Here is a 12,216-nt window from a genome sequence, read left to right on the forward strand (position 1 = left end):
ACTGCGTTCAGTGGAGAGGCAGGCAGCGCTGGCCAGGACCCATGGAGACTCAGCCTTCAGAGTCAAATTGAGGAAGGGCTTGGAGAAACCAGGGACAGTACAAAACAGAATAGGAAGAACACCTCTGTGCTCTCTTGGTCTAACTGAGATAAAGTGAGTGGGGACCCAAGCACAATTTAGCTCCTTTCTCCTAAAATTGATTTCTTTTGCTTGGTAAGGGAAGCATAAGCCCAATGATCCATTAATTCAACAGTGTGGGAGCCCAGAAACAAAGCACAGTTGACCCTTGAGCAGTGTAAGTTTGAACTGCATGGATCTACTTATATGTGGAATTTTAAAAATAAGGTACAGTACTGTAAATGTATTTTCTCTTATGATTTTAACATTTTCTTTTCTCTAGCTTATTTTATTATAAAAATATGGCATGTAAAACTTTTAACATACAAAATGTGTTTTAATCGACTATGTATGTTCTCTCAGTAAGACTTCTGGCCAAGAGGAGACTATTTGTACTTAAGTTTTGGGGAGTCAAAAGTCATATACAGATTTTTGATCATACAGGGGGGTTGGCACCCCTGGCCCCATCTTGTTAAAGGATCAACTGTAGTTAATTCCAGGGAAATTTGACTTTGGGTTTATTTTCCCATTATTTCTATCCCCTTCTTCTTCCCCTGCTTCCTCCCTATGATATACACACACTTGAGAACCACCATTTCTGCTAGATGAGGATGGTTATTGTCATCTGAGAAGGAGCTTCAAACTAAGTTTTATTATTCCTACCTCCAACTACTGTTCATGCACAATATTGAGGGGTCAAAAAATGGAGAGAAGGCAGATGGTTTTGGACTGTGACCCACCAAAGGCCATAATGGTTACTGAGTGCTGAGGAAACACTAGGCTATGCCCCTTTTCTTCCCTGACACGTTCTTCCTGATTCTGAACTCCACATTCCAATGTTGGCAATGGTACTCAGAAGGCTTTGGTCTCCCTTACTGTGCCTTCTTCTGGAGTAATGCCTCTTCCCACATTTTGTCATGGTGACCAGGAATGACCAGGAATGGCATGGGAACTATTTCTACACTTAGGTTGGAAAGGTGCCAAGGTCAGTGAGGACAATCAAGAAACACTCAGGGCAGTCTCCAGCTTCACTTATTACAAAACAGAAAGAAATCTAGAAGCATATTTCAACCCCAACACTCTGAGACTTTATTGGCATTAAAAAAAAAAAAATACCATAGAGGCCTTAAAACCATTTACAATAGAAACTGGCTTTTTATGACAGATGTTGTAAAAACAAAACAACTCCAAAGTTGTAATCTCCAAATCGTGAATCACTTTATTTAAACAAATATTTGAGATTTCAAAATTCCAGCACAAACAAATACTTTGGGTATACACCACCTTGAAGTACTTGCTTTCAGTGTGTGTTGGGAGTTTAGGGGAGAAAAAGCAGGTGGGAAGGAATTTGAAGAAAGCAAGTATGAGATGGTTGTGAGTCCAGCGGGCCTGCAAGGACAGGCTTGCCTGAAGGACACAAGCAGAATCGACCAAGTTTAAGTGGAAGCTGAGGCCAGCATGCGGGTAGGGATGTACTGTGAGGAAAGAAGGTGCAAGTGTCAGAGAGAGCCCACACTGCACACACAGACAGGCAGGGAGGGAGTGGAATTCAGACCGAAAGACTGGAAAAGCATTCCGGAAGGAAGAGCTAGGAGAGGTTCACCTTCTAGTAAAGTTCTAAACAGCTTTTCTAGCTTCAGCAGTGGGGACCCAAAGAAAGGCATGGGCCGGTCTCCTAAATCTAGCAAGAGTGTAATACACAGAAGCTGCAAGCAGAGGTAGTAAGACAGTCCAATCCTGTCCATCAAATGTGCTCTGATTGGTCTGCACGAAGTTTAGCAATAATGAGCCAATAAGGTCAGTGTATTGGATCCGTGTATTGGTGTCAATCTCCAGGTTGTGATCCCTGCTACCAGAGCATGCTAGATGTTACCATCAAGAGAAATAAGAGGAAAAGCATAGGGGATTTCTCTAGATTATTTCTACACCTGCATGCAAATCTACAATTACCTCAAAACAAAAAGTTTTTTTTAAATGAGCTAACCTTTACAAATCAGAAGAAATTTTATATAAAAATCTTCATTTCTAGCTGTTCTTGAAGAGTTGTTAGATCTGGCAACACCAGGCCCACACCATGTTCCTGCAGGAACGTGTTACCCTATCATAACAGAGGAAGCAGAGTAGCATTGTATTCCCCAAGAAGGAAATGAAAATCTATGCTGTGCCCCATTCTGCACCAACCCTGCTTGACTTGTTTATGTTATTGTTCCAGTCCCAATGGACACTAGATTTTTCCCATTCTTCTGTAAAGAGTGATGGAGTTGAAGGATTGGTTGTTCAAAAGGTCATAAGAGTTTGTACAATTTGTCTGGAGTTTAGCACTGCATCATGAGTGAGAATACAAGGACACCTCACTGTCCTGGTTCCCTTGGGGCTGTGCACATAATAGGTATCATTACAGTATTCTTCTATAGTTGCAGAACCACTTACGATGGGTTCCAAGAAAAATCAATGCCGTACTAAATGTCATGCTATTGCAATTTCTGTCATAACTCAGAAGTCACATAAAACATAGTGACTTCTTAAAGTCACAAATGCTCTAAAATTCTTACAAAATAAGAATTAGGTTAAGGCCTCACTTAACCAAAACTGAGAGTTATCAGGACACATACTTTAATTGGATGTCTTCATATATGCACACTCTGTGATTCAGAGACAGGCTGTCATTCCAAACTGAGTCCGCCTTCTGGTTTTCTGAGGTTAAAGCATTTTCCACATTGAAAACCTGTCCCCTTTGGTTTTCACATGGTAAATTGTTCAAGTGGAATCATTTACCCCAAGGGCAATGAAATGCTCCCATTATCACTAAGCAGCAAAGGGCAAAAGAGCCAAAGGGTAAAGACAGGGAGGAAAAATTGAGGTCATTCCTTGCTTCATGAAAGAAAAAAAAAAAAAAAAAAAAAGGAATGACATTGATTCACATTTAGGCCCATCCTTGTGTTTATGAAACACAAATCCTTCCTCGGCTCAATATAACGCCTATCTCTCTACCACCTTGCCCCCACTGTGTACATCATGCTCAGATGCCACAATTCTTTCTGACTAGGCCATTCTAATAATGATGCTGTCACAATTTCAGCTATAAAAATCAGATTTCCTCTGTAAGAAGTCTATTAGGGCTGCAAATGGGGACAAAGCATGATATTTTTACATGTTCTTTAATACACGAGTTAACTTATCAAGAGAGTTAAATTGCATTTAAAATTCAGGGACAGATGTAGGCCCTGGCTAATGGTCCCTCAAGTGGCCTGGTGTGTCAGGGACTCACTGATAGGTTTCTCTCATTCCTCTCCGGTGTTGAACTCTGACCCGCAATATGTTCCCTTTATGCTTAGCCGTTTCCCAAATCAGTAAATACACAGAGCAAGCTGCTTCTCTCCACTACATCCTCAGATTTACTCAGTTTGGTTACACGGGTTAATTCACTCCTGCAGTCCCCACTGATGCGACCTCACTTCATACTGGCAAAAGTGGGTTATTCATGTTGCCACTAGGACTGTGTCCCAGCCAAAGAGACTGTGTATCTGGAGTTCCTTGCAAAATGCCAGAAGTCTGTGAGTTGGCAGTGGCCAGGGGCTGCTGACGCGACCACAGCTCGTGCATTTGCGAAATTAAATTATAAACGGGGGGTGCTCCCTCCGCTAGTCTGAAAGTAATGGCTACGACATGCAAACCCAGTCATTGTAGATGAAATATGGAACTGGTCTGCACTGTGTGGGGCATCAACTGAACCCTGCCATAAGGCATCTGGTGGGGCCATGGGTCCCCTCCAAGTTTTCCTGTGTGTGACAGCCAGCTGGCAGAGCAGCTGCAGGCCAGTTTACTGTGGGTCCAGCTGACCATCCCCCCTCAGACAATCCATTGAAAGGTCAGAGGGGCTTTGGCTCTTGCTTTGAACAAGTGTTGTTTGCTCACCAGGGGTTCCATTGACCACAGGGCAACAGGACATGCAAATAATTTGCAACTTCCTTAATTAAGGTAAACTCTAATTCCCAAAATAGAGCTCTACCTCAAAATGGGATTTTTATTTCTTTCTCAAATATTTTGTTGTAGCCACACATCCCTTGTCTGTATACAAAGACTTTTTTTTTTTTTTGAGGCTTTTGGGGCAAAAAAAGGACAAAACTATTTTTTCTTTTTTTTTTTTTCCATTTTTGAAGTGCATCACTTATTCTGAATGGATATATAGTCCTAGATACAGGTGCAGACAGCAATCAAGTATGGTTTTGATTCCCAGAGACGAATTTATCTGAGCAAAAGTAAAACATCACTGTGAGCGGTAGTGGTAAATCGAAAGCAACTTGGTTGGAGAATCAGTGAGTTATACCAATAGTCACAGTGAATGAAATATTTCTATTCCTCATTTAGTGTCAGTCCTCTCTGCTGCTAAGAGATCTTAGGTTTCTGTTTGGCTTGGAGAAATCTCAGGTCTCCCCTACGTCTTCATGATGTGGCAGGTTACTACACATAAAACAAGTAACTGGACAATGCCATCCTCTGTGCCAGGGGCCTCATGGGACCCTGGCTCCAGTGGGAAACGGGACAGATGAGGTCCCTTCTTTCCCAGAATGAAATCAGGACACATCTTATTCCAGTCCTCCTTTCCTAGCAAATCCACGTGTTCTGTTTTCTGAAACAGGCTCAGTAGAGACACCTTTTGGATGTGTTTGTCAGAAATCACATATCAGACTATAGAGAAAAAAACATTTACTCTGGAACAACTTTTTCACATTTGAGAAAGTCTCAGTATTTGAGAATTTGGCACCTTTCGAAGGGGAGAGAAGCCATCCTCTGTGCTGCCTTGATGAGAACAATGCCGGCAAATGGACACCCTGGGCTTCTGAGAACGGCCTGGCTATGACTGAAAGATGCGAGTCCCCCTCTACTGTTAAATTGGATTTGCAGGAGAAAAGGTCTAGTGCCCAACCTAGCATTGAAAAGAATCGGTTTGGGCATTATCCAAACAAGTTCATTGGGTATCATGTTGAAACAGCCACACTCCGCAGGATGTTTATTAGCTGTTTTTTTCTGTTTTTGTCACTCAATAGGATTTCAGCTCGGCCCAGACTACCCATTCTATGCTTGTGTGAGAAACCTCTAAGGACCCAAGATCAAAGGGGCTTATGCTGGAGAAAACTCTATTTCTAAAGCAACATGCGACTTTCCAAGTTTAGGAAAAACAGGCCTCCAAGTGCAGCATCTTTTTATTTTACAAAACCCTTCTCTGCCAAACATGTGCATCTGCATGCATCTAAGCGTGGGTCAATGTTTAGAATGAGAGTAAGAAACGCAAGTTTCAGTGAACGGGTTGCCAGATACTCTGCTTTAAAAATGTTGCTTAAAATGAAAACCACTTTTCTTCTCACACTTTAATATGAATAATGAAAATATCTTTCTTTTTGTCCCAGAGAGTATATTTTAAAATACAAAAAAAAAAAGTAGCGTTTTGTTTTGTTTCTTTTAAGGGAGCACATTCTCTTCCATTTGACTCATCTGGTTTTTCCAATTATTGGCCCCTGATCATTGGCACTTTTCTGGGATCAGCCCCAGAGGAGCCAGAAGGGCCAGTTCTTCCAGTATCTCATGATTTGTGACAACCCCAAATGGCGATTTCCCATTAGCCTCCAACTGCCTTTCCCCCTCCCTCGCTCCCCTTCTCCCTGACAAAAGGCACACACCTCTCTCCCAGGAGGTGAGCTTGCTGCACTCCTAAAGATGTCACAGCATGGAATCAACCCCTGACGCTCTTTCTCAGGTTGATTCCGTGAGCTCAGGAAGTCAGCCTGCCAACCAGCCAGCAAAGTGCCCTGTCAGTGGCAGGTGTCCTTCCAGCAGAGAGCTCACGCCTCTGCGCATTTTGTGGGAAACATGCTAATCCGAGGGGTTGGGACTGGAGGTCCGGGCTTTGTGACCTCTCATTTGAGAGGCCTCAGTGCACTGTTTACAAGATGGAGCTATTGTCCTCCATGCCTTCAATGGGAGGATCCAGAGGACCACAATGGAGATCAAAGGACAGCAAAATAGGACCTGGGAGCAAAGGCTGAATCATCCCGGCATTATTTTGCCTGGAGAAGAGAAGGCTGGAGATGGAATATGGGTTGAATAGACCAGCACGGCAGAGGGCTATTAATGTCTTCAATGCAGCCAGCTGTTCAGCACTTTCAGTGAGAAGAAAAGGAGCAGGAGGGAATGAATGTCAACCGCAATGAGAGAAATTTGTCTGAAACTTGTAACAACAACAACAAAAAATTCAAACAATGGGGGTTGTGATAAATGCTAAGCTGTGACGGGGAAACACACTGTTTACTTTAAAACTAAGACTTCTCCGTCAAGAGTTTCAAAGGCAAATTTGCCTGAATGCAAGGAGCAGACAGGAAGAAACTTGGAGGCTCACTTCACTTAAATACAGGCAACATATGACTTGGGCCTTCACCAACTGCTCCCTACAGCTGACATTTTCTCAGAGGACAGTGTTACAAGCTACTACCTGGGACTTCTCCGCCCTTGCTTTAGCGATTTATTTAGCTGAGGCAGAAACCATCAGTGCAGCCAAGTGACCGACAAGTACGTTGGGTGATGGGCATCCTGACTTCAGTTCTGCAGCTCATCACTCCACACCGTGAACGAGCACTGCACCTCAGTCTCATGAACTGTCAAATGGGAACAGCAAATTAATAAAAGGAATGGAAAGTACAGCAAACCCAAGTGTGTGGTACTTGGACTACTCAGACCTCAGGGCTACTCCCAAACAGAGAAATATGCGGCTCTTCTATAACTGTTTTTATTTTTATTATTATTATTTATATATTTAATTTTATCTTTTTAATTTATCATCAAGTTAGCTAACATGCAGTGTCTATAGTGTGCTTTTGGTTTCGGGGGTAGATTCCCATGATTCATCGCTTACATACAACACCCAGTGCTCATCCCACCAAGTGCCCTTGTCAATGCCCATCACCCATTTTCCCCTTTCTCCTGCCCGCCCCCTTTTAGTACCGTTTTAAGTTACTCCCACACCAGCCTCTTGTGAGAGAAATGAAGCAGAATTCTAAGAGCAGTGAACTCAAGAGCGCAGCTCAAGCTGGTATCCAGGCTGTGATTTCCCACAGTCTGCAACCCAGCATCAAGGCACCACTGCGTGGCACCCACCAGGGCAAGGCAGACACATAGTGCTTTCATTACTGGGGCTGCGGTCTCGGCCACGTTTGGGCATCTTGACTGGAAACATTTTGCCATGAAATCCTCAAATATCAGAACTAGAGAACTCCATTGCCCTTGGTACTTGTAACAGGTAGGTTTTAAATAAATAAAAAATAGACAAAGTGTTCAACACAGTAATAAGGTGATGCATTTTTTTTTTTTTTTTTTTTAGCCCTATGAGTTCAAGCTGAGGACATATTTGGTCACAATGAAAGAAAATAAAACTTGTCCACCTAGAATTCTATTCACAGAGGAAATATCCTTCCAGAATGAAGGTAAAATAAAGGACCTTTTCAGCCAAAAGTTGGGAGAAGACCCACACTGTAAGAGGGGTAAAGGAGGCTACTTAGAATGCCTTCTGCCTTGTAAGTATGTCGTCAGTTGGAACACTAGGTTTCTGTCCATAATATATTCCACATAATGTGTCAGAGACAGAACCCTGAACTGGGGCTGTCCTTATGCAAGCCTGGAACATTAGAGGTGAAAAGGCCAACTGAGCTCATTTCATCAAGCCCCCTTATCTTCCAAATAAGAAACAGAGGGTCAGAGAAATGGGGACAAACCAAGAATAATGCAGTCATTGGAGAAACGACATGGGAATTAGCCCCCAGATTTCATGGTCACCAAGTAATATGCTTTACCTCACTTGAAAGGCCACAAACTGATCCCCAGTGGGGCCAATGTGATTCACAGATGTATTTCATTTGGACCAAAAGTGGGTTTAAAAAATTAAAATTAGTTGCTTTAAAAAACGAGAAGACATTGCCACGTAAGCTCAAGTACCTACATGAGCACAATCAACTCAAGTTCCAATGTTTTCTGCCCCTTTTATACAGGATACATACTCTCTGGTTTGCCACAGTCACCCCCACTCCTTAATGACTCCACAACAATAAGGCCATGGGTGACTTTCTATGACTCGTTGCACTCCCAGAGTTGCTTAGCTCAGACATGTATTTCATTTATTTACCTCATTTCCCTGGGCCATTTGAACATTTGATTTTGCAACCCCTTCCCTTCCATATGCTGCTTCTATTTTCCTAAGCAGTAAAACCATTCATGATTTTTTTTTTTTTTTGCAAACAAAAAGCGTGTTTATATGCATGCCTGGCACACACTTGACCCTATAGTGATTATGTATATAGAATTCAAGACATATAAAAGTTCACATAAGCTAGTACAGGAAGCTGGTTTATTTGATCCACTTTTACAGAAGACTTTAAACAGTGCCAAAGACTCATTTGTTGTAGAACAACATTCTGAAGGAGAGACGTGAGCATTTTGCCATTTCCCTTAACTTCTGCAGGGGAAAATGTGGCCTACCCCAGTATTTTCTATTGCACTCTCTCAAAATTCCTCAGGAAGATGGGGTGGGAGAGCCTAGTTTTACAACCATATTAAAAAGATAAGATAGGAGCACCTGGGTAGCTTAGTCGGTTAAGCATCCGACTTCGGCTCAGGTCATGATCTCACAGTTCGTGGGTTTGAGTCCCGTGTCGAGCACTGTGCTGACAGCTGGGAGCCTGGAGCCTACTTTGGAGTCTGTATCTCCATCTCTCTCTGCCCCTCTCCCCCACTCATGTGTTCTCTCTCTCAAAAATAAATAGTAAACATTAAAAAAAGATAAGATAGACACATCTGTCCACACAAAGCCTGCTACATGAATTTCATAGTAGCACTATTCGTAGCAGCCCCAAAGTAGAAATAATCTAAATTTGCACCGAGTGATGAATAAATAAGATGTTGTATCTCCATACAATGGAATATTATTTGGCAATAAAAAAATGCTACCACATGGGTGAACCTTGAAAATATCATGATGAGTGAAAAAGTAGACACGAAAGATAACATACTATAATTCTACTTTTACGAACTGTCCAGAACAGCAAAAATCTATAGGGACAGAAAAGAGATCAGTGTTGTCTAAAACTGGGGACACTGAGATGAAACGAGGAGTAACCACTAGCACATATGCAGTTTCTTTTTATGATGAGAGAATGTTTCAAAATAGGTAGTGGTGGTGGCTGCACAATTCTGCGAATATCCTAAAAACTACTGAATGGCACACTTTTTTCAAATTTTTTTTTTAATGTTTATTCATTTTTGAGAGACAAAGAGACAGAGCGTGAGCAGGGGAGGGGAAGAGAGAGAGGGAAACACAGAATCTGAAGCAGTCTGCAGGCTCCGAGCTGTTAGCACAGAGCCCAACATGGGGCTCGAACCCACAAACCGTGAGATCATGACCTGAGCTCAAGTCGGATGCTCAACACACTGAGCCACCCAGGCGCCCCCAATAGCACACTTTTAATGGGTGGGTATGAGAGTATGTGAATTGTATCTCAATAAAGCTGTTATCCAGAAAGAGATAAATGAAAATAAGCCTTTTGAAGTTGGGGAAGGGAAGCTGATATTTTGGACGGAACTGCTCCAGACCAGGCAGACTCCAGTGTGGCTTTATATGTCTTATTTCATTCAAGCCTCACAGCAACCAGTCAGGTGGCTTCATTCCACCCATTTCACAGATGAAGAAATACAGACCCCTGGAGATTAAGCTGCCTCGGTCACTTGCTAAGCTGAGATTCGAACCCATGTCGGCCACCCAGAATTTTCTCCTTCCCTAAAAGACAAGTGAAGGTACTAAAAAGAAACTACTTGCCTTGGCTGTTTCTTCATGCTGCCCGTAACTATTTAATTATGAGCAGGACACCAGCTTTTCTTTGCTTAAAAACTAACCTGAGATATTTCAACTGATTAAAGTCTTTCTAAAATCAAATAAGGTGTTTTTCTCAAGGTGACCCGTATCCCTTCCTGAATGCAAAGCCAGACCTGCTTAAACCATTGCTCTGACTGCTGTCTGTTGGCATTTTCTCACTACCCAATATTCTCCTTGAACTCACCTCTGCTTGCTCCCTCATTTGATATGAGAGCTAAAAACACTGCCTAATGTATGTCTCCCTCCAGTCCCACCCCTGCATATACAAAGCAGCATCCAGGTAGCATGGCACACGTTCATGACCTCCTAATCCTATTGCTATGCAAGTCTCTAATCGTTAGCATCAAAGAGCACTCACAAATGAATTCATATGGACAAAGTCCTCAACTAAGTATTCCAAAGGCATGCACCAGCATCCAACCCCAATCACTTTAAGAGCTTGTGTGAAGGCACCAATCATTTGGGAACGTGCTAAGGTGGGGTGAGAGGAGATAGATTCAAACAGAACTCATGTTCCTTGCCTTAAATGAGGATCATTCCAAGCTGTACAAGAATGGGCAGCCAGCAGAGTGTCTGGGATGCCAGCCATCTCTGAGCCACAGGCACGGAGTCTGCATTTACTCATATCACAACCCATTATCTTCCCAGCCAGGCTCCCAACCTTACCTCTACTGAAGCAGAAGCCAAGTGAACCAGTGAATGACCTTCCTGGGTCATCAGGACCACTGCAGCCACTCAGTTTGGCTCCTTACCACCTCAGCTCTTTGATCTGACAGCCACAGTCAAACCTTCCTTTCCTCTTTCTGAACATTCCCAGTATGCTTCCTCCTGCCTGTCAATATTTAACTACCCTGTCAAGTTACATTACATCACCTGCACTAAATCCTACCCCAGCGATAGCTAAAGGGTGTGCCTGTTTGATTTAATTCAACTATTCTTTATCAAGAGCTTTCCATTCATTCATTTCTTTCAACATGCATTGAGCACTTACTGCATTTGGCACTGGAGATACAAAAGTGAAAGATCCGATCCCCAGAGCCTACTTGGAGAGACAGACAAGACAGTGTGGTGTGTGCTATGATGCTGAAGCACAGAGCACAGGACTGTCTTCCATTACAGGCTGGCTGTTGAGAGATGAAGTGAATGGGAGCAGAGAGTTCCTAAAGATGGCGGCACTCAGGGAGACTTCTCTGATGGGCCAACCTAAATCTGGGAAGTCACAAGGATGAATGCCTGGCCTGGGTCCTCAAGGAGCTTAAATTCAACACAAGGAGATATGTCATTCTACAGACTGGCAGTGACTTACATAAGTGCCACAGGAAGATTCAGAATATAAAACCAAACAGGATAGCCATTTCCTGTCTTTCTTGTCTCATTTCCATATTTTCTTGATGAGTCTGATCATCAGCCATTTCTAAGACTAAATATTTGAAAAAGGTGTCTCAAGAGAGAAAACTGACTCCAGCCAGTAGATCCTTTAGTGTTGTAAATAAGTGATTCCTGAGATCTCTGGAATAGCAGATAAACCTAGTTAGTAAAGGAGATTGCCTGCAACCCATTTTCAAGACCAGGGAAACAAGAATTCAGGTAAGAGAGTAACATTTTTCCCTGGCCAAAGGAATTAATGTGGGACAAAATGGCTTGGCCACAGGTAAACCAAGATCTGTTACATACCCTTCTAATGGCTCCATGACTTTTCCAACACAAAATTTCCTGACATTTTACATAATATAGACAGACCTGCAGAGCCACTGAGTAATACTAAACTGTGGTCTTTAACTCCATCTGGGATCAGAAGACTCAAAAGCTACTCACTTTGGGATTTTTCTCAAAGTTTGAGTTTACCTTCCAAGCACAGCTCACAAATGTGCCCCACAGTCTTTTTTCTACCAAATCTTACTGTAGCTTCATGCTCCAGAGAACAAAGTCCCCCATGTATGTATGAACAGTCAAAGGATCCCACCACTGGGGAGCCTAAGAGGCTGCCATGGAAAGTACTGGAATATGTGAATTGCAAACTACAGCTTGGCAATCTCAATATATCTAATTTGGGATATGTTCCAAGCTCAAGAGCATCTCTGCATGGAAGCAGTTCTATTAGTCAGTTTCTCAGGTAATTTCCCAGGTCCACATGTACACTTACTTCTCCAAGAGTTTCGAAGGCAAACATTTACAGTCTATTGTTG

The 12,216-nt window shown here is 42.6% G+C and overlaps 1 protein-coding gene across 5 annotated transcripts in view; it reads right to left on the reverse strand.

Annotated features, from left to right (window-relative positions):
* The window catches only part of NCKAP5 (NCK associated protein 5), a 976,326-nt gene that overhangs the window by 729,000 nt on the left and 235,110 nt on the right, over positions 1 to 12,216 (reverse strand). The window contains exon 1 of one of the 5 annotated variants that reach the window (XM_045479576.1): positions 10,697 to 11,134. The exons of the other annotated variants lie outside the window; for them this stretch is intronic. Coding sequence (XP_045335532.1) covers positions 10,697 to 10,747 — 51 coding nt within the window. The 5' untranslated portion in view covers positions 10,748 to 11,134. Of the gene's footprint in view, positions 1 to 10,696; positions 11,135 to 12,216 lie in introns of those variants that run through there. 5 annotated transcript variants of the gene reach the window in all.

Source organism: Leopardus geoffroyi, chromosome C1, assembly GCF_018350155.1.
Source record: "Leopardus geoffroyi isolate Oge1 chromosome C1, O.geoffroyi_Oge1_pat1.0, whole genome shotgun sequence".
In the NCBI taxonomy this organism is placed as follows: Eukaryota; Metazoa; Chordata; class Mammalia; order Carnivora; family Felidae; genus Leopardus; species Leopardus geoffroyi.